The 23,166-nt window shown below is 47.1% G+C and overlaps 1 protein-coding gene across 5 annotated transcripts in view; it reads left to right on the forward strand.

The window, feature by feature from the left end:
• LOC119384126 (serine/threonine-protein kinase tricornered) overlaps nt 1–23,166 on the forward strand; it is a 259,204-nt gene that overhangs the window by 166,212 nt on the left and 69,826 nt on the right. For 4 of the 5 annotated variants that reach the window (XM_037652422.2, XM_037652420.2, XM_037652419.2 and 1 more), the window contains exon 5: nt 8,433–8,587. In XM_037652422.2, the coding sequence (XP_037508350.1) occupies nt 8,433–8,587 (155 nt within the window). Of the gene's footprint in view, nt 1–8,432; nt 8,588–20,585; nt 21,483–23,166 lie in introns of those variants that run through there. The other variant, XM_037652423.2, reaches the window with a different exon arrangement.

The following is a 23,166-nucleotide window of genomic DNA, read 5'->3' on the forward strand; positions in this document are numbered from 1 at the left end:
AGTTGCAAGTAGCGCCTGTCCTGTCGCATTCGAATTCACGCTGTTCAGTATTGAAGAATATAAGCACTACATATCAACTTACTGCGTTTGGTGCTGGTAACACCTATGTTGCTGTTGGCATCGTTAAGCAACTGTAAACAACTGGTTATATAATACATGTTTGACGCTTCAAAATCTGTGTGCGCGTACACCATTTGCACATTTCTCTAGTGTCATTCCGTAACGTTTCGCTGCGCATGCTTCGACACAGTCACCTTCCTGCGCATGCTTCGCATAACATCGATTCCCATGGTACGTGGGATCTGCCGAATTTTTATTCTTTGCATTCGTCGGGTCAATGCTGTCGATGTCTGTTTTTCTTAACACGTACTCTCGCATTTAAATTACCAATGTCTAACTTGAGAAACAGCGCTAAAAGACGGGACAAAGAAAGGACACAAACCACTGCGCTGACTAGCAACCAAATGTCAACCAAACATTTGGTTGCTAGTCAGCGCAGTGGTTTGTGTCCTTTCTTTGTCCCGTCTTTTAGCGCTGTTTCTCAAGTTAATCATGAACCAACCAGCCCAAATTCGTACCTTATTACCAATGTCTGTTCTCACCGGTCCGGGGTAGATATAAAGTGCCAATCACCTGTGGTGCATATCCGTATACCGTGGCCCGTTGTAAACGGGTATGTGCCACACTTGTCTGGAGGAAAGGGTTTGACAACGTGTGACAGGATTTTCACGTTATTCATATCGTCACCAAATAGTCATATTCGTCAAACCCTCTTACCCTTCCATGCCAATTTTGGTCTACACCAAGTTAAGGAGCAATCACGAGAGCACTTAAACGTAAGTGGCTAGATAGATAGACGGACAGACGGGCGGGATGGCGGGCGCATGCACGCCAGGGCAGGGCAGGGCAGGGCAGGGCAGGGCAGGGCAGGGCAGGGCAGGGCAGGGCAGGGCAGGGCAGGCAGGCAGGCAGGCAGGCATTGGTTCGCTAAGAAATGCTTCACATTTAAAAATTTCGAAAGTTTCAATATTTGCACACGCCTACTTCATACATGAAAAGCCCCAATACGCCTTGTGCACCGCCTATAGAGGCGCCACTGATAGCCACCTAGCGGGCGCCGCCGACAGTACGTGCGGGAAGCCAAGCAGACGACAGCACTTTGCACAGCTTTGCTGCGAGGATATGAATGAAGTTCGCGGCTGCTATTTCCCCTTCGTGCGGGTGCCAGACAACTAATTCTGCACTGGCAGCTGCAGGAAAGGCGCGGGCCTCTACGAAAGTGGACTTGTGCACGACGTTTGTCACGAACGAGCACTTAACTAAGCGCACGTCGCCGATTTCGAACGACGGCATGAAAGCCTGGCGCCGACGGTTCGTGCGCGACAGAGCGCGCGCATTGAAAAAACAAGGATAAAAAGGCGCCGGGAGTACGCCCGCGCGCCTCTTACCCTCTCCACAGAAGACGCCACCGACACAGTCAACGAACACGAAAGATCGGGATATTCGAGAAAGCAAAGCCGAGCCAGCGGCGCCGTCTGATTCCGCAGACGAATCGGTGAGAGGATCTCGCCCTTTCCCTAGCTATCGCTGTGCTACGCACAGACGAATCATACGCAACTTCCCGAACCCAGGCGCGAGCCGATACAGGCAGTGCAAGCGCAGCAAGCGCGCGGGGGCAGATTCAGTCAGTGAGGAGTTAGTCGGCGAAGAAGTTATCTCGTTCTAGTGATAGCATCGTTCGCTCGACCGCAGAAGACGTGCTGTTTGATGATCTAGTGCTGTGAATTAAGTATCAAGAGATGACAGTGACCAGTTTTGAAGAGGGTCGCCGAGAAGACATGTTGACCGACTGCGGAGAAGAACGAACGTCCGCGTGGAGTGAATCGTCATGCCGGTGAATATCAAAGGTGCGTCGCGCAGACCAGCGCAACAAGATCCAGCTATGAGGTGCAGCTCATGGTGAACATCCGCTTTGTTTTGTTTACAAAGGTGACGCCTCAATCACTTCTTGTTCTTTCTGAAGTCAACCATTGCTGCATTTCTGTTTCTGTAAATAATAAATATAGAACTTAGCTTGTAATAGCGCGGTACATGTACCGCGCTAGTACAAGCTAAGTTCATGGATGACCAACTCGCCCGAACTACAACACTTCTGAAATATAGAACGTTTGAGCGAAGTGCCCTGCACGGCGGTCGAACCGAACCAACGCATGCTCAGGCTGATAACTTTGGTCGTCTACCAGTGTCAACATGATCGAGTGCATCCAGCGAGCACCGACATGACAGGACGAAATCATTAGAACAAGAAGCGACGTGTTAACCCGCACAATGACGAAGCGGCTCGTCTTTGCCAACGAACAGCGGCGATCCATTGCTTCCGTCGCTCCTGCTCAGGAGGCCTTGCGGTGAGTGAGTAAAACCGTGTTCCGGGCGCGTTTTTGTAGGTGTTTGAGCACTCCACTCCACAGCAATTGTTATTCGACGTCCCTTGAAGTTTCGGCCACCACACATACGACGAACGTTGCTTATTTCACTACGGAAACGTGAACAACGCGGAAACACACTTACAACGACGTAGGAAACCGCGGCGGCCGTCTGCTTGCTTTCCCGAGAGCAATGATTGAGTTCGCTGCCTATGGCGCTTCCGTCGGCGCGCACTAGGCGTATAAGTTGACTTTTTTTTGCTACGGAAGGCGGGCTTTGCCAAATGCATGAGGGAGCGCAAGTGGTGTGTTTAGGAAGTAGCCATGCAAAGCGAGTAGATACTACCACCTGCCACCAAGTGTTTCCTCACAATAACTCATTGTCTCACCCGCCATGCACAGTCACTGTGTGCTTCATGAAAAAACAAAAGGCGATTGCAGATTATCTTCTGTGCTGATATACGCCTGTGGCGCATGTATTTAGAAAGTAGAGAGCAGTCTTTTAAGATATGCGATGTTTATGTAGGTATTGTGTTTTTTTGCGTATAACCCACCACTGCATAAGATACCCCCAGTACAAACCGCAGAGAAGGAAAAACTAAATAAGAAAGATCCCAGTTTATTGCTATGAAGCCAGCTTGGGCACCGAAAATATGGTATATTACTTAAAAGTTTTATGTTGAATTATATGATATATTAAACAAATTCCTGTTGTTTTTTTTATGAGTTTGATATCTGCAGGTTTGCCTGTATACCGGGCTACAACTGAAACGGGGAAAAGGCACAAAATATGTGGTTGGGGTCAATGCCTAAAAAAAAGAGAATAAAGATTTGTACAGCCAGACGATGGACTCATTGACGCCTCTTGTTCGAGCGGGTTTACCATGTCCTCTGCTTCAGTAATCACTCGAGTGCAATCATTTTCTGTGCCATCTACACCTGCTGCCATGTTGTGCCAAAAAAACTCTTTGCCATTGTGTACATTACACTAGTTAAGGATGTAACAAGCACCACATTGTAGTGGAATACTGTAAAGTACATTCATCTAACAAACTGAGGGTTGTGCTTGACTGTTTCTGCTTTTTTCCAGTGTGTGTGTTTGCAGTGGCCGTCACAGTTCGATATTCTGAGTTGGGGTAGAAAGCTGCAGGATCTTAAATGATTGCACGTATGGGAAAAGTAATATAATTGCCGTACATTATTTATTTGCATTATGCTTGTAGTATTTTGATCAATTGCTCCAGTGAGAAATGTGTCTGCTTCTTGCAGTGTCCACACAGTCTCTGAACAATTTATTGATCTAATTAAATGGCACTCGCAGTTCCTGCCAGTGTCTAAACTCATGCTGTTTGGAAACAGTTTTCAGTGCTTGGTTGACTGGAGAACCTCAATTTGCAGCTACTTGATATGTCATTTTTTGGTTGACCACCTCCATTAGAAAACTTTCCCCCGCATAATTAAAGAACCACCCAACTCTGCATCAATTGTCCCATGAGAAGAAGTGAATGCGGTAGTAGTTCCAGGCTTCCTTTGATGGACTTGATGAAAGCTTGGGTGTGTTGGCACATACAGTCAAACTCACATACTATATCAAAGTCACAAAAAATGGGAATTGTTTCATTATATCGCATAATTTGATATAAAACTGAAAGAATTTCCCATATTTTGGGTGCAAATTCTGGCACACAAGTTGGCTTCACGGCACTGCTTCATAATAAAGAAAGGCAGTGGCAGTGTGGGCTATATGCAGGGGCAGGTTATATGCGAGAAAGTGCAGTATTGACGTAAACATAAATAGTGCCTCAACATCTTCATGCACAGTTGTGCGTGCTCGTCAGGTGCCGGTAGCCTCTAGTCCGCCTTGGCTCTTGTTTTCCATTATCAGAGAGCTTCTTGGGACGCAGCGGCGACATCATACTTCTTTTCTCCACGTTTGACTGTGTTGATTAGTGGCAGCTTTGCGTAGAACAGCAAGGTCTTCCGTTTTACGACAGTCTTTGCATTATCAAAGGGAGCGGAGAAGCGAATGTGGACTCTACACGATGGGTTGACCGGCGTGACGACAAGTAGTCGTGGGACGGGCTTGCAAGCAGCACTTTCTACTCGCTCTGCACAGCGCCATCCCAATAGCACTCCCAGTTGGGTACGGGAAAGGCCCCTTCCATGAGGAAAAGCCAACTTAATAATAATAATAATAATAATGTTTATTTGCCATCAGTACAAAAATAATGACGGAGGGGGCGGGAATAAAAGCGACAATCCGCTTGACGAAGTTCCCACTCCCGTACAGGTAACGGCAGCGAGGCACATAAAAAAAATACAGTTCTATGTATGTATTGAATAATATTGGTCTGCATTTAAACAAGCGCAGAAAGAAAAAAAAAGAAAAAAGACATACACACACAGAGCACTACCATTTGCTCCTAGAAAAGGAAAATTATACATACACTTATATATATACATATATACACATATATATACATGTCTACACACATAAACATGCAGTTACATACAAAATACCCGCTATACATAATCGCGTACATATCAGTTCAGTCATTCTAATAAAGGGAAAAATAGAATGAAATGTCATCTTCTGTACGAGGATGTAAGTGAGTATGGGTCGTTATTCATTACTCTGCGCGAGAAATTTCCGTATTCCTGCATTATCGATTTCCGGCAAATTAATATGCGCGTCAGTTAGCTGATTTAATATGAATGGTAACTGGTAGTGGAGCATATGCCGGCCATAGTTGGTGCGGGTAGCCGGTAAAATCCAGTGTGTTTTGTGACGGTGTGGGTAATGAGACTCAAACAACCTTAACGAGGCAAGACTGCATAAGCTGTCCTGGCGTTTTTTTAACTCTGATTTATACCTGCGTAGTAGTCTGTAGTGGTAGAAGTTAAATATATGTCAAGAATGTCAAATTGAACAAAAAGATGTCTTGTTGTATGTCCGTAAGGCAATCCATTAGGAGCCGTTTTTGTACGATTAATATTTTTTGTAGATTTGATTTAGTGGTCGTGGCCCATACAAGTGTACAGTAATTTAGATAGGAACAAAAAAGAGAGTTATACAGCATTAATTTTACTTTTTGGGGCAATATGCTTCTGTGGCGCATAAGGAGACCAGCGACGCGGGATGTTTTTAAGAGGATATGGTTAACATGGTCGTCCCAATGCATATTTTCTGAGAAGTATACTCCAAGTGATTTAAAAGATGACACTATTTCAAGAACACTTGAATGATATAGAAGATTTGCAGAGACTGTAACATGTTTATTCCTAGGATGAAAAATGATACAGTGGAACCTCGTTAATGCGTACCTGCCGGGAACGCCGCATAACTACGCACTAAACGGTAGTACGCATTAACCACCAAGTAAAAATTTTCATCTCCATACGCCATCGCCGCCAGCAAAGCAATAAATACAGTGCCACAGCAAATATTGCCTAAAGTGCCCACTGCAAGGCCTTTTTTTTCTTTTTGCCAAATTGGAGAAAAGATTCTGGTACTCTCGCACGACCGTCCGATAGTGCCGATAGCGCGCGGTGGCGACGCCAAGGAGCATTTCGGAACTATTACAGGGTCCGGTAAGCGCAGTGACCGACGTAGCGACAGAACGGACAGTGTCGGCTTTCCGCGATATATGTGTGTGCGTCTGTACCGCGATCTGCTACTATATGAAAACTGACACAGTTCCAGTGAAACGCGGTACGGCTGCGTGGAGCCGATCGTCTCCTGGCTAGTTGCGTGCAGCGCGTCGCCTTCTCGGCTCGCGCCGTCACTGCCGGGCCGCCGGGCCGCTTGCTGTACCGCACGCGCGCATTTGTCGTGGGAGTGTTCTTCGTACCCACTTTGCTCCAGACCGTGCACAGATGCGGCGATGAGCACAGATGAGCTTGTTCGGTTAACGCGGCGATGACGAACTTCCTGCAAGCGATGCGCACTCCGCGACGCTCTAGCGGTCCTGGCAGCGGACGGAAGCGCGTTTGGGTGGTCGCCCAATAAAAGCGTGCAGTACGGTTACAACAGCGCTACGCTTGCTGTACCGTACGCGTGCGTTTACCGTGATAGCGTCTATGCAAAGAGGTTTCTCGTCGCCCACGACCAGCAACGCTCAACTCCACAACAGCGAGCTGCTTTCGTTTCTGCAAAGCGGCGCGCGCTTGAACACGGCCCTGCACAACGAGGCGGCAGCGATCGGCGGCCCAGCGCGTTCAGGTTGTCGCCCATTAAAAGCCTGCAGTAGGCTTAAAGCAGTGCTGCGCCGCACGCGTGCCCGAGCAGATATCTGAAGATACTCATTGTGATAAGGTTGTCGGCGATAAGTCATGTTGGCGCGTTCGTCGGTGGCCGCCGCCTCACCTTCGTTCTTTCCCGATGCTTACCCGCAAAGGCATCGCCGCAATCGCGCGGAAGTCGGAATCGGTGATCGACCGATCTACGCACTTCTCGAAAAGACTGAGAACCTTTGGCGGCACATTGTGGCGTTGGGAAGTTCAGCGGCGCAGTAAAATTCTATGACACAAAACGTTATTGCGGTACGCAGGGTACGCACTAACCGATAGGCGTAGGGTGAAGCACTACGGCTTAAGCGGTCAGCGAATGCATTAGGCTCTATGAGACTCGGTCGGGGATTCGTCGCAACTACGTTTTAACCGTTAGTACGCTTAAAGCGGGTACGTATTAACGAGGTTCGACTGTAGCTTTAGACTTTGACACATTGACGGAAAGCACGTTTTCATCTGACCATTTTTCTAGTTTTTGTAGTAGGTTATTCGCTTGAGTTATTACGTCATTAGGATTCTCATTTGAAATAAATGTACTTGTGTCGTCCGCATATATTATAAAACGGGAAACTTTATCAATGTTTACGATGTCATTAATGTAGATATTAAAGAGTATTGGCCCAAGAATGCTGCCTTGGGGCACACCGCAGACAACATGGCGTGAAGATGATTTAAATTGATCAATTTGGACATATTGAGTTCGCAACAACAAATAAGACTTAATGAGGAGTAAGGCATGACCCCTTATCCCGTATAATTCTAACTTTTGAAAAAGAATTTCATGATTTATTCTATCAAAAGCCTTTGTGTAATCCACAAATATTCCTAAGACAATTTTCTTTTGTTCAAAACATTCTAGTATGTGTTCTTTTTGATGAAGCAGGGCCAATTCAGTGGAACGATTTTTCCTAAAACCATATTGGCAGTCTGTGATGATATCATTGGCATCGCAAAATGAGTGCAAGCCTTGCAGTAAGGAATCCTATGAAAGGTGGACGAAAACAGGGAGCGGACTGGCCTGGCAAAGGAGCTAGGCCATGCAACGTCAACATGCACGATTGTCACTTATGCACGGGAGACTCCCGAATTTTGAGAAAACCTCCCGATTGTGTAGGCACAGCCCTGAATCTCCCGAAAAATAGTCCCAACATGAATGCAAAAAGAAAATGATAACGACAGGGAACAGCGGCTCTAAAATATTCTCGCCTTCACCCGTGACGTGTGGAGCGCACCTTAAGTCACTTTCACTGCACTACTCTGGTGTCACACGGAAAAGCATTTTATAATTAGAAAGGAGCTACTAGCTGTCACGGGTCACAACGCATCTGGTCCCATAATTGCACACGTGCATACAGGCTTTATATTTACGAGTGCAAGTATGATCGTCGACATCTAAAAACTTTACTTGCAATCATTCGTGTCTGTCTATGACATTGCTGTGGCGCTGAGGAAGAATATATGAAAGCGTATGCCAGCTTTCTTTTGTCGCATACTAATTTTCTATGTTTTCTGGCGATACAAATTTTGGATCAGACAGATATTTTTCGTGAGCCCACGAGATTTGTATCACTGAGGTTTTACTGTGGAGAGAAAAACTGAAGTCACTGTAGCATTGATGAACACAGGCTGTCACTCCACTGTAGGTGTCATGTTCAGAGTGCCCTGCTTGTGCTTGTTGACGGGAGTAGATACAACGAGTGGTGGTAATGTTGCGTGCAGGGGACATGATGACGCTGCTGATGAAGAAGGACACCCTGTCGGAAGAGTGCACGCAGTTCTACATAGCAGAAACAGCGCTGGCCATTGACTCCATCCACAAGTTGGGCTTCATCCACCGAGACATCAAGCCGGACAACCTGCTGCTAGACGCTAGGGTGAGGAAGGCTGGGGAGGGTTTCTCGGCTGCTGCTTCAGTGGGAAAGGGTGGTCTTCGAATTTTCGCACACAAATCTTAATCTGGCACATGGCTTAATTAAGTATTGCGAAAATGTACTAAATGTTCTGTTCTTGCTGCGTTGTTTTATTTAAAGGGACTGTCTACCGTCATTCATCGCTTTTCTGTTTTGTACCGCCATAGAAAGCGTACCGTCTGAAGTGTCCAACCTTCCAGCGGTTTCTCTGGAATGTGAGTAGAAATTTTTAAAACAGAATTTTTCGATGCGCGTTTGGTCTTCTTCCATTGGCGTGAAACATGCCCACAACACTGGTTGATGGATGCGATGACTATTGTAGTGCAGGTATAAATTAAAACCGAAAGCACATGTGATTTGTGTAGGATTACTTTATTTTCGCTGAACACTATTTGAATGAATGTAACAGTCGTTTTCAGCTTTTTAGCGCGCTAGCGGTTAAATGAAGCCTTATTATACATACCGTATATACTCGCATAATGATCGCACTTTTTTTTCAAAAAAATTGACGCCAACTTCGGGGTGCGATCATTACGCGGGGTGAATTTTCCGTGAAACAATATTCTGAGCACCGAAAACGCAAAGAAGTCGCTAATCTGAATTCTTACGATAGCTATCATGAACATAACCAAAAATAAAAGTAGAGTAAGGCTTACCTTTGTAATAAAATGCACGCGTTACGCAGGAGCTACATGCGTGGAACACTGCCCTTTTATTTTTGAACTCTCTGACCCCCTAACGTTCATTCTGAGTCCGAAGCGTCACTGGCATCAGTGTCGTCGCCGCACGATTCCCTGTCGGAATCGGCACTGTCTTCACTGTCCCACAGACGGTCATCTTCTGTCCCGTCGAGCGCGTTGGAAATGCCAGTCTTCTTAAAGCTCTTGACGACCACCTCGTCGGAAATGGTACTCCACGCTTCAAGAATCCATGAGCAGAGGACTTCCACGGAGGGTCTCCTGATTTTGCCACTTGGCGTGAAATCGTGGTCGCCCGCCGCCATCCACTCTGCGTACAGCCTCCGGACGTTGTCCTTGAACGGTTTGTTCAGTGACACGTCCAGAGGCTGTAGCAGCGAAGTTAGACCCCCAGGGATCACTGCGATTTCCGTGCGCTGCTCCTTCAGCTCGGTACGGACACTGTCAACGAGATGGCCCCGAAAGCTGTCCAGCACAAGAAGTGAAGGAAGCAGAAGCGCTCCTGCTCTTCGCCCCCAAACCGTCTTGATCCAATCGACCATGAGGTCTGCCGTCATCCACCCTTTTGCTTGAGCGCGGATGTGGATGCCACGGGGAAAGTTTCCCTTCGGAATTGTTTTCCGCTTCAGAATCATGTACGGCGGCAGCTTCCGCCCGTCTGCTGTCACTGCGAGCATCACGGTGCACCGCTGCTTCTCCGCACCACACGTTTTCACGAGCACACTTCGAGCACCTTTCTCGTTCACAGTAGTGCTTTGAGGCATGTCAAACGTCAACGGCGTTTGGTCGGCGTTGCCTATCTGTGACAGCAGGAAACCGTTTTTCTGGCGTATCCTCGTGACGAACCTGTGAAAATCGATCACTTTGTCTTCGTACGCGGATGGAAGTCACTGGCACAACGACGTCCGCCGCCTCAGCGACAGTCCATTCCGCCGCATGAAGCGTGTCGTCCAGCCGGAACTGGCGCGGAAGTCCTTTGTGGCTATTCCCAGCCTCCGGGAAACTGTGTGCGCGCGTCCGTACCATGTCTAACGACACGGCACAACCGTCTTTGCGCATGTCCCTCACGTATTCGAGGACTGCCTTTTCGATGTCAGGGAACTTGTCCGTTTTGGGTCCGCGGAAAGCCCGGCGCGTGCTGTTCGTAGCCATGAGCTTCTCGCGCTGTTTTTTCCAATATCGGATCCGGATTTCGTCGACGCCGAAATGTCTGCCGGCAGCACGGTTTCCGTGCTCTAGCGCGTAATCAAGCGCCTTCAGCTTGAACGCGGCAGTAAAGCTCGCATACCGCCCCATGGTGAAACGGCGCTTCAACAGACGATCACAAAGCACAGCCAAAAAAACGTGGTGTCAGGTGACGCCGTGACGGGCGGCTGGGATGGCGGCGACACGGCTTTTTCAGGAATTATGGGAATGCGTCGGCAGTGTCGGCAGCTTGTTGCTGCGGGATGACAACAGGTCGACCAACAGGCGGCCGCCGCTGTAACAGTGCGGGATAGCAAAACAAACATGGCGGCCCACAGAGCGAAGCGACCGCATTTTTTTTTTTCTTCTTTTCGTCAGTCACAGTGGTTGTGAGTACGTCACGCGCGTCAAAACAGTCTCTTCTGTCTAAATAAGGAATGCTTTCATTTAAATCAGTAAATTTACGGCATTAGCGTAGCGATGCCTGCTTTCAGATCACAGAAACAAAGATGGGCGCGTTCAGCTGCCACAGACATAAAACACATGGCGGGCATTCAGTGAAAACTGCGGCATTTGCCTTTACTGCAATCCTAAATGGCACGTTTCCGCCAACGGTGGGCAAAAATTACGAATATGTTTGGTGCGTGCAGTTCACTTGGCGAGTTTGGAAGAGTTATTAACGCAACATTCGACAGATGATAAACGCGATGATCATCGGCTAGACTTGGCACACGACATATCGATGCGGCAAATTCGGGGTGCGATCATTACGCGGGGAAAGAGAAAAATCGAATTTAGGCGATAAAATTTAGGGGTGCGATCATTACGCGAGTGCGATCATTACGCAAGTAAATACGGTAATCTTAAGGGTAATATACGTAATCTTAAGCCCAACTGACAGCCATTTTTATTATACGATTACAGAACGCTTGTTTTGCTTTAATCGCAGTCTATGCATTTATTTAGCACTGCTGCCGCAATCCAAGCCAAGTCGATTTATCAAAAAGAGACAATAAATGCGCGCCTTCACAGCGCACAGCACGTGTGAGACATCCTAACAACAATACAGCGGCACAGTACGACCAGCGTGGAGAGCCGCATGGCATAGCGCATGAGTTGAAGCAGACGAAATCAAAGACGGCGCCGCAAGCAGCGCCACCGGGCGCCTTTTATGATGCGTGAGAAAAACAAAGCAAAAAATTACAGTCGACGTCTGATTTCCCGGACCCTCAAGGGACCGCGAAAACGTCCGGAAAATCGGGCAGTCCGGAAAAACGAATGCACGTGAAAACGCACCTTTTTGGTAGGTATTTTTCGCTGACGGAGAGGGAGTACAGCCGGAGTACAAGATTCCGATAGCAATTCAGCCAATGCATCGTTTAGGTGGCTCTGAAAAGAGCCGTTTATAAAAAAAAATACGACGTGGCCGGCACTACCTCATAGGTCAGCACTTGGGCGCAAAGAAGTCGCTTATTTTCTTTTGCACGGTCCGCTTGCCCGTGATTATGTCTGCCTCAATTTCAGTCAACGTCATGTTGCCGCTGTACACCAATGACAGTGTCATCAGTGCTCGCATCAACTCCGAGCTCGTTGGCTGTGTAGGAGTCATTGGCTGTGTAGGAGTTCGTTCTCGGCGTCAGAGTCATCGGAATCCTCCGTAACTTGATGAATGATTTCATCATCGGTCAACTCCGCACATAGCTCGAGGTCTTTGTCAGCGTCGGCGAAGCCCTCAAGGGTTATCTCGGCTGGAATCAACACGCCGCCAGCGCGCAGATCGTTGAAGGCAACGTCCGCAGATGGCAGTTCGTCATCATGAGCCTACGAGGTGGCTTTGTGCGCTTCGAAGGCGCGGACGAAGACGAAGGAGCAGTCGGTGCCATTGCTGTAAACGGCGAATCCGCTCGACGAAAAGCGCAGCACGAAACAGCTAGGAACTCGGTGGATGCTGAAGGTCGGGAAACGTGATCACTGAAGGTAGCGCGCAGCAGCAAACGATCAACCGCAGACACGACCGCAGAGCTGGCACAGCTGACAAAACAACACGTGAACGAACACAGTGAGGTTTGGCTTGGCTAAGCTACGGCTGGCAACGGATTGACACGTGCGGTTTCGAGGTTACGGCAGCCGCGGCGCGGTGCGGTGGTGCTGCTGGCCATAGAGTTTCCTAAAATGACCTAGAGGGAACTCTGGCGCTGCGATCGTTCAGCCCCCATGGGAATGATGGGTAGTACACGGATTTGCCTAGTCTTCGTGCTTGTGGGCTTCGAACGCACTTGTGGCTTTGTTTATTGCTATGTTTTGGTTTTCTTTCGGATAAAAGAATGGATCGTTGTGAACTTCGTGACCAGATTTGAATTGGTTAGCCTAAAGAAGTTAAAGTGGTGAAGTGAAACTGCTGATTTTTGCTGAACTTCGTTTTGCGACAAAGCGGATGCAGGCGACGCGGAGCCAAACGAAGCCGAAAGAACGAAGTTTAGACAAATCCGTGTACTACCCATGATTCCCATGCTGGCTGAAGCGCGATGCATTGCAGCTCCCATAGACACTAGCGCCAGAGTTCCCTCTAGTAAGTATTGTAGGAAACTCTATGCTGCTGGCCACACCTGCGATGCGAGTATGGTGGGTTCAAGGATATGAAAATGAAAACAACCAAAATGGCGGCGTCGGTGGTGACTTTGGGTCGGCGGTTAACAGTAAAAAGTCCGGGAAATCGGATGGCGAAGGCTATAAGTGTCCGGAATTTCGTACTTTTTAATACATTGACTCTACGGGGAACTTGACGGTGCCACAGATGAGTCCGGGAAATCAGGCATGTCCGGAATTTCGGGCGTCCGGGAAATCGGACGTCGACTGTACTCTCTTATGCAACCAAAAGCTGCCTCAAGTGCGTAAAATACAATTTCAAGTTATACATGTTTGTTTTTGAAGAAAGAAAAGGAATAAACGCCGACCACAATAAAAACACTTTAAAAAACAAGCAAGACGTTTCGGCTCCCGCACGGGAGCCTTGTTCACAAAGAAGTGTAAAGTCAGTTACGTTTCAATAGGTGCCGCAAGCATCGCGCATGCACGTGAGGAAAGTTTCCGTCGTTGCGGTTGAGCATGCGCTCTGTCGTCTGTATTATCAAGGATTCCAGATTAAGACGCAAAGAGAATTTTCTTTCTTTTTCAATGATGCTGGCGCTGTCCCAATCGATTACAGAGCGCACGCTCAACCGCAACGACGGAAACTTTCCTCACGTGTATGCGCGATGCTTGCGGCACCTATTGAAACGTAACCGACTTTACACTTCTTTGTGAACAAGGCTCCCGTGCGGGAGCCGAAACGTCTTGTTTGTTTTTTAAAGTGTTTTTATTGTGGTCGGCGTTTATTCCTTTTCTTCAATGCCTCCTCCCGACCAGACGGGATTCCATCAAACCTTGGATTTAATGTTTGTTTTTAAGCGAAATGAGTCTGCCTGCGAGGATTTCTTGTCCTACCAGTAGATTGACCACATCTCTGTTGGGTGACGCTAGCGGTCACTCTTGCACAAATTTCAACATCAAATTAAAGGTATAATTCCTTTTTTATGGGGCAAAAGCATGCTTGTTGCCGCCGATGTGACAAACGACCTCATTTTCACCGCAATGAGAATTTTTTCCGAGTAGTAGACAGTCCCTTTAAGCACTTGCACTGCACTTTAAAACCTTAGTGTAAAGTGATATGAACCCTAAGGGGCTGCACAAGATATTTGTGTGGCCTGAAATTAGTATGATAGCCATCAATGAGAAAAAATGTGAATTTGTGTAGATGGGTTTGTGCAAGGCTTGCCCTACAAGTGGTGGTCGGGAAAACGAACAGTGCTACGACCGAGTTTGTCAGCTGTCAGACACGGCACAGAGGTGGCTTCCAAGTTAGGTTGCCAACAAACACGGGTTCATTGACCCAGGATGCTACAGAGTCTAGCTCTGTTGGGTCACACATGTGCTGCACTGAAGACTGCCCAGTGAGCACGAGAAGTTGCAGAACAAAGGCCCTATGTAATCACCTTGTTTTTGCAGGCCCTTTGTGGCAATAGAGTGCAAGAAGGAGTCCAATGGTGGCACATTCTGGTAACACATGCTTCTGCGGTGAACATCTTAGCAGGGTAGCGCCCAAGGGAATGCAAGGCCGCCCTGTGTTTCCTTCTTGCTTGTGTTTCCTTTTGTGCCGCCCTACCAAGATGTTCAGTCAGTACCAGTTTGCCCAAATATCAATTCTTCTGCTTCTGAGGCACCTGATGCTGGGTGTTGGAAAATAGCTACGACACACCAAGTTGCTACTGAAGGGCCGTGTTTCCTGGAGATCGATCTGGCAAATGGCCATCACGACGTGTGATGTGTGAAGGCACTTGGATTCCTACAACTTGTAGTCAGAGTGTTGCCAACACAGACCAGCCTGACCACTTACACCAGAGGCTTCTCCGACATGAGGTGCACATTGAGTAACCGACCATCTCGGCCAGCATTTGTGCAGATGGCTTCCCAGACACACCTCAAACATACGCAGCACAGCGAGACATTCTACAGATTGAACAGCAGGGCACTTCTGCTCACTGAAATACAACTAGAAATACTCATGCCAACAAAAAGGCACTGTTTTCACACATACTACTATCAAACAATGCATTGAATCCGAAAGGCAGTGCAAGCCAAGTCTTCTTTAGTCCATTAATATTTAACGGGAAAAATATGAATGGCCCCCATAAATGTTGTTTAAACTTGACTGTGATGAACTAGCTTCACAAAAGTGTAATGAGATGAAGAGACTCCCTTTAAGGCGAAGGTAGGGCTCATCAGAAGTGCCCGCATAATAAACTTGCCAAGTGCGTCCAAATATGTGACAACAAATTAGACAGAAGAAGGAAAGAAGTGATCATTTCTCTGGCTCCTTTGAAATGCAAGGTGAGCATCTCAGTGCAGTTATTCTTCATGTACTGACCAGTAGGCATAGCAGATGTCAACCCAATGCGGCTTCAGCACTCGGTTAATGCATTAGGCTCTAAGGAGGGTGCTTTGGGAATTCGTTGCAACTACGTTTTAACCATTGGTATGCTTTAAATTTGCATACATTTCAGTCGAGACCACACATGTCGAACTTGCATATAAAGAATGATTGTGTGTTTCTAGTAGTTGTAAAATTCCCTATACAGTGAACTCCCGTTAAGACGAACTCGTTTAAGACGAATTCTCGCTTATACCGAACAACACGGGACCATTTGTTTGGTTTCCCATAGACCCCATGCAAACAAAATTCGCTTAAGACGAACCGCCCAACTGTACTCTTCTGTTAAGACGAACTTTCGCGGTGATCGACAACGCTAGCGATTCTGAGAAACGAACACTGCTGTCTTGGTGGGGCACTCAGGCGACCGAGAAAAAGCAAAAAAGTTGAAAAAAAAGCGCTTCCTGGAGCAAAGACACAAGCAAATCGCGACGCCGAGGGCGAAGACGACCGGTCAGCGGATAAAGCCAGTATACTCTCTCACCCCCAGCTTGTGCGTGGGGCAGGTGTGGGCTTTATCAGCAAAGAAAGCAACAAAAAGAGTAGGGGGATTTACAACTTGGACCTCCAAGCCATTGCGTCCTTTTGTATCCCCCCCCCCTCCCCGGGCTCCTCTGGCCCCTGCCTGGTCAGAGGGGCAAACAAGCGACAACAGGCCATCACACAATGGCGGCCCAGCACATGTCTTTTGTGGTCGATTCGCGTTGGTTCGCGTAGCACCTGTGCGCATTGTATCTGTTCCCAGTGAAGTGCAAATTGTGATGAGCCACTTTCATTATGGAAGCGCACGACGAAGGAAGGCTATTTTGCACAGTGAATATAGCTGCGTCGTGTCTTTTTCATGTGCGCGAGGCTTGTGACCGTGAGTAGCGCGATGGGATATCTTCAGCAGCACGTCGATCAGGAAAAGTTACTACGGGCCGAAAACGGGAAAATATGTGGACCTCGAAGAAAACCTTGCAGACTTTCTTAAGCAACTCAGCGTATAATGACTTTGTCAGGACACGCGACCGAGGCGTATCCAGAAGCGATCTTAGAGCCAGCAAAACAGGCTCACAGAAGAAAAGGAACTGTTAGGACAATAAATTTTACATTCTTTGAAGAAAAATTGCGCTTGTCTCTTAATTTTTTTTCTAATCGTGAACATAGGAGCGTGTTACACTTTTATCATGTAAACGTGGTAGCACGTATCTTCATGAGCATTTTTATTTTTGAACACGCGAAATCGGGTGGTCGTAATGCTCGTCTAAATACTCTGCTTGAAGGCATAGCTTTTATTTAGATGAGCCAAATAAATGATTTTTCTTGTCTTTTTGCCCCCATTGTATGTCTACTCCATTCAGTGTTTTCAAGTAACATTTGGATGCACTTGGCATGTTAGCATGTCTCTTTTTGAGGGCACTTCTGATAAGCCGAACTCCTGATAAGACGAACAGGTGACCGCGGTCCCTTTGAGTTCGTCTTAACGGGAGTCTACTGTATATAAAATACTTTATGTATCAAATTACCTATATATAAAACTGTTTTGTGATCCCCTTTAGATTCGGTATAACTGGGTTCGACTGTAATCAGTTTTCACGACGGGCTTGCGCATGTGATGTGTGACTTAAAAACCTGCTATGTCTTGTGAACGTCACTTCCTCAGATTTTTGTGTTCACGAAAATACATTGAGTCACTGCGTAACACCTTTGTATTGTGGTGAAGCTGCCTTTTAGATGCGCGAGATTGGATCTATGCAAGAGAGCGTCAGGCTGAGGCTATGAAATACCGTATTTATTCGAATATAAGGCGGTCACGATTATAAGGCGAGGGGGGAGTTGAAGGACCGAAGAAAAGGAAAAAAGGTTTGCACACTAATATAAGGTGAGATCCCGCCAGAAACTTTAATTCCCACCTTTGAAGTTCACGAAATTCAGCTGTGATACCACATAATCACGAGCTGTCATCATCTGAAGCATCACTGCTTTCCTCCTTGTCACTGGGGCACTCCCAAACTTCGCTGTCGTCAGTGCCGTCCAGCGAGTTGGAAATGCAGCACTTCTTAAAAGAAGCTGCCACCATAGCATCGGGTATAGCTGCCCAAGCGTCGGCTATCCAGCGAGCCACTACCGACGGAGATGCACGCTTCAAACGGCCCGACGGTGTCAAGGCCGTTTCGTCGGAAGCCATCCATTCGTTGTAGAGGCATCTTACATGGTCCTTGAAAGGCTTGTTAAGACACACGTCCAGTGGCTGCAGCTGGCTCGTCATGCCACCGGGGATGACAACCAGATCGGTGGCTTCTTCCTGTAGCTTTTTCTTGACCCCCTCGGTCAGATGTCCCCGAAAAGCGTCAAGGACGAGCATCGACTGGCGAGCCGACAGTGCCCCGGGGCGCCGGCACCGCACAGTTTTAATCCAGTCGATGACGAGTGCCTCAGTCATCCAGCCTTTTTCTTGGCAGCGGATGTGCACACCCTTCGGAAAACTTTCATTTTTAGGCATCGTTTTCCTCTTCAGCACCACGTAAGGCGGCAGCTTGTGCCCGTCGGCGGTGCACGCTAACATAACGGTGATCCGCGCTTTTTCGCACCCTGCGGTACGTATGTGCACTTGGCGATCACCTTTTGTGTGTACCCTTTGCGCCGACGGCATGTCAAAAAATATCGAGGTCTCGTCCCGCGTTCCCGATCTGGCCGAGGAGGAAGTTGCGCACTCTTCGCAGTCCGATGACGTACCGCTGAAAAGACAGCAGCTTTTCTTCGCAGTCACGGGGAAGCTTTTGCGTAATAGAAGTTCACCTTCTAAGCAAGAATCCAGCTCTCCTCATGTATTTCTGCACCCAGCCTCGGCTGGCCTTGAACTGTGATCCTGAGATGCCGCGATCTTTTGCGATTTCTCGGGCCTTCATCTGTAGCATTTCTGTTGTCACAGTCAAGGAACGGCTCCTGGTTTGCCTGACGAATTCAGTCAGACTTTCTTCCACTTCGGGAAACACACCCTTGCGCGGTCCCCGGAAAGCTTTCTGCGTCGCAGCGCAGGCAAAGAGGGCCCCCTTCTCTTTTCTCCAACGACGCACGTTGTTTTCTGGGACGCCGTACTTCCGACCTGCAGCGCAGTTGCCTAAAACTTCGGCATCCGTAATCACTTTTCTCTTGAATGCCGCATCGTAATGACAACGACGACTTGCCATGATCACTAGCCACAACGGAAAGGTTCCCGTAGGTAATCCAGTCAAATGCCACGCCGAACGATAGTACACTCTTAACAAAGGTCACGGGAGGCTGCCACTACACCAGCGAGGGAACACAAAAGACAAGCGCATGCAAGTGCACATGGAAAAGTGGCCGAATAGGTGGTTGCGCTTTTGAACTCTGCTTGTGGATTGAGACATACTGGATATTCGCTGGCTGTTAGACTTTTTGCGACTTCCCGCGACACGCCGTTGCTGATCTCTGAGCCCACGACATTCTTGGCCGTTGCTTTTGCGAAGGCAACTGCCGTCAGATTGTTTTCTTTTTTTCCCCGTTCTCATTGACGATGACCCATTTGGTTGCAGCACAAACATGTAATAGCGTTATAATGTTAAATATTCAAAATTATTTACATTTTCATGCAAAGAAAATAATAGTGTGTCTTTCCCGACTGTGAAGCAATGATTGATGTTTACCTCAAATATAAGGCGGGCATAGACTTTGAGGCCGCGGTTTTCGGAAAAAAACCTCGCCTTATATTTGAATAAATACGGTAATGAACACAGCAGTGGAACTCTGTGATGTCTTCATTTGGGCCAACACAATCGCTGTGACGACGTGACAATTTATGCCATGCTCAACAACTGTTGCAGGGTACATGAAGGTGAGCAAGAGTGCTTGAAGCCATCATTTAGATTGTACAGAACTAAACAAATGCCACTTCAGTAGTTACCCATCCATTTTGAACATATCTTCACTTTTTTCAACAAACACATCACCGCACGCGCTTGTTTTTGTACTTCTATGTAACCTGCCTGCAGCACACATAGCCACCTCCCTGCGTAGGCCGTGCTCGAATGTCTGGGAATCTTGCGGATTACTTTAGTCATCTGATAAGATTGTGTGTGCAACGCAAACTGCCTAGATTATTCTGGAACGAACGGAACCACCAAAGATGGCGCTGGAATCTTCAATGCTTCATGTATAAATGTCGTAGTAGCACCTCACCGTAACGCTGATCAGTTTTGCACATAACAAAGCAGAAAACTGGCCGAGTTGGTATGCATTCATCGTTACTGATGACCGAGACAAAGAGCACAACACAAGCGCTCACTTTCGACTAAAGTTTAATGAAGGAAAACGGAAGAAAATAACCTACAGAGTACCACACGTGTGTCACTACTCAACGACACTCATCAAGCAATATGGATTCTCACCAACTAGCCCGCCAACGCATTCTGTTGAACACTCATCACGCATTGCTTAGAAATGTGGCTGACACCATGACAAGGTTTTAAAAGATACCTGTCGAAAGGTGCTAGGCTGTGTTGTCCAGAAACGATACCTCTTTAAAATAACAGAGAGCTGAGCTAGTTGGTAAGTATTCATTCTAAAAAGACAGGGCGTGCAAACACGGACACAAGAAAGAAGTCAGGACACCACAAACGCCACTTCATGCCACTTCAGTAGTTTGTGGTGTCCTGACTTCTTTCTTGTGTCCCTGTTTGCACGCCCTGTCTTTTTAGAATGGATACCTCTTTATCTCTTAGGGCAAGCGACGTCTGGCTCACACACCTGTGACCCTCCTTTTTGATATCCCTCGTAATCTCGTCCGAGTGACTGAACAAAACTGCGGTGCCTGTGAAATCCGCATAGCATCCGCAGTCCCTGCAATGCATGCCCAAGTGTGTAGACAAAGCAGGACCTTTAACTGCGTTCCTGTGTTGTGCAGTTTCAAACATCTACCCGCCTGTCCAATTAAAACGTGGCCACACGATACTGGGATGCTGCGACCGGCAATTTTGCTATCGTTGCACTTTGAGTGTTACTTCTTTTGCTGGGCACAAGTTCGCCCAATAACCGGTTCAATCTCTTTCAGCTATACTTGACCGTGACACGACCATGGGACAATGTTCAGTTGCACCTGGCATGGTTCAATTGCACCTGGTCCAAACACAACGTTGAAGTGGTGTTTTCTGCACCCTGCAAGCTCTCTAAATTATGTGCGATGACAAATAAAGATTCACGATGGAAATGCACTACGAAGCACAAAATGCGCTACACACAATGCGTTTGCAACGTGGTTTACAAGATACCCGTTACTTGTGGACGCCAGTATGTAGGGCAGACCGGAAGATGTTTCAATGAGAGAGCGAAGGAACACAATCTGAATGTGCGTAACAAAACGGGAAGCTTTCTGGCAGGACATTGCAAAGAGTGCGGATGTGCGCCCACTTTTGAAAACACGCAATTTTTAAAGAAGGCAAACGGCAAAACAGAATGTGAAATCGTGGAAGCGTTTTTTTATCAGGGAAGCAGGAGACAGTTGCATCAGCAAGCCATCTATTTTGCTCACTCACGCTGAGATTCAGTATCTCAAAGGTTTCATTTAAATCATTTCCTTTACCGTGTTTTTTGTTGGTCATCCTCTAACTTTCAATCGACTCACTCTCAATCACTGTTATCGCGGTAGGTGAGCCTGCGCCTCGAAAATGGATTGTTGATTGTTTGTTGGTTTTTTGTCGGTTTTTCTGTTGCTTGTTCGTCCTTGTTGGGAACTGCCTTTATCGGTTTGTCACTTTTGTTCTTCTTATATGAGTCTGGAAGATGCGTGCGCACTGTGTAATTCATGTACACGTGTTAGCTTTCAGTGAATATGTAGTTTGCATACCCAATGCTTTTGATTGGCGATTTGATTGGAATGGTGTGCTCGGTTTGATGCGTTGTAAAAACGAGTGGTAGGTGCAATAAAGTTGTCAGTTTTAAGTTCAGCGCTCGTCCAGTCTACTGTGTTCCTGCGTCCTCGTCTTTTATTGCGCTGTTTTTCCCCAGCTGGCATGTTGTCTCTTGTGTGATTCCACAAGAGATCAATCATGCATGTCCTGTCGATATTTTTGTTTTGTCTGGTTTTTTTATACGTTATGTGGGCACATTCAGTGTGCAAGAACGGAAATTTTATTTTTAAAAAAATGCTCCTAGCACGGCAAAAACATAATTACAAGGTGGCGGTGCGGGCGTCCCGTTCTTGCTTACTCCAATATTTTCTGGTGGTTTTAATACGCCTCAGAGTGAATTAGAACCATGCTCTCCTTATGCTGTCCTCCCAAGAGAAAAAAATGCGAAAAAATGGCAAACACTGCCCAAATCAAGAAAGCTTTTTAAATTTGATGCGCCTTGGCGCGTTTCCTATTTTACGGAGACTTCAAAATAGTGTAAAGCATAGAATGAAGCATTTGCAACATTTCTGTGAAATATCGTTCTCCTACAGGTAGCGCAGAAGAAGAAAAAGATATCGTAAAACCTCAAGCAAGCGGCCCGTTCCATTTTTCGAGAGATCTGAAATGTGCACCAATGACAGAGCAAGCGCCCCCCACCCGCCATTTTCACTGTTTTGGAAAAAGTGAATGCATGCACACTCAGTAAAGCATTTCATTTTTTATTCTTAGCTCTTCCGGCGCCATCATGAATGTTGATCCGTGACCTAGCAAGCACCGCCACTACAAATTTTGTCAGATTACCTTTGACCGCTTGGGATTTTACGGTAGTTAAACAAGCAGTTTTTTTTAAAGCTCATTTTCAAAAAATAGAATAAAAAAACTCCTGTATCAATTTTGATGAAAAATTTTTATTGGAGAGCGCTTATGTCAGTCAAAACACGATTTAAATATTATATGTCTTCATTTGCTTTGTTTACAGGATATAACGGGTGAGAATGGCCTATGCTGTGTGTGCTCACTTCAATGCCTTTGCTTGTTGTTATCAGCTTGAATTGCGTGTAAATCTAGTTTTAATTATTTTGCCACACTAAAACTTTGCTCTGGTGGCTTGTCATCAAGAAGAGTATTCTCAGATTTTATTTGTGTCTAGAGTGTGGGGTCTGAACGATAAACGCCGCCGCCCTCGGAACACACGGAGACACAGTTCACACGGTCGTGCAACAAACGTGTGGACATTTATTAAACACTTCTTTACATATATGGCGAGCTCGCCGGCCGAATTTGTAACATGTAACACGCTAAACTTATACGCTGACAATGAATACTGGGAAAACAAATCACACACTCAAGACAATGTAAGACATACAATACAATATAACATAAGACATACATAAGACATAAAATAAGACAACATAATACAATACAAATGCGAAGGCGGCGCTGCCGATGCATGACTCACCACGAGGGCCCGAGGGAAGCGAGCCGCGGTACCGTCCCCCCTGGACCTACCGTGGCCGTCGCCCATCCGCGCGCGCCGCCACACCTCAAAAGAGACTCACTCCCGTTTCTATGCGCTGGCCTAAATTCTCCGCGGCGGCAATGCTGGCGCCACCGCGCTAAACTCTGGTTACAACCAGCGCATCCCTGGCCTTGGCCAAACGTCTCCACTTACGCGCCGAGCACGTGCGTTGCAAACACAGCGGCCGCGCCCAAGTTACGGCAGTCGCCTTTACAGGGGGTGAT

This window comes from Rhipicephalus sanguineus, chromosome 2 (genome assembly GCF_013339695.2).
Source record: "Rhipicephalus sanguineus isolate Rsan-2018 chromosome 2, BIME_Rsan_1.4, whole genome shotgun sequence".
In the NCBI taxonomy this organism is placed as follows: Eukaryota; Metazoa; Arthropoda; class Arachnida; order Ixodida; family Ixodidae; genus Rhipicephalus; species Rhipicephalus sanguineus.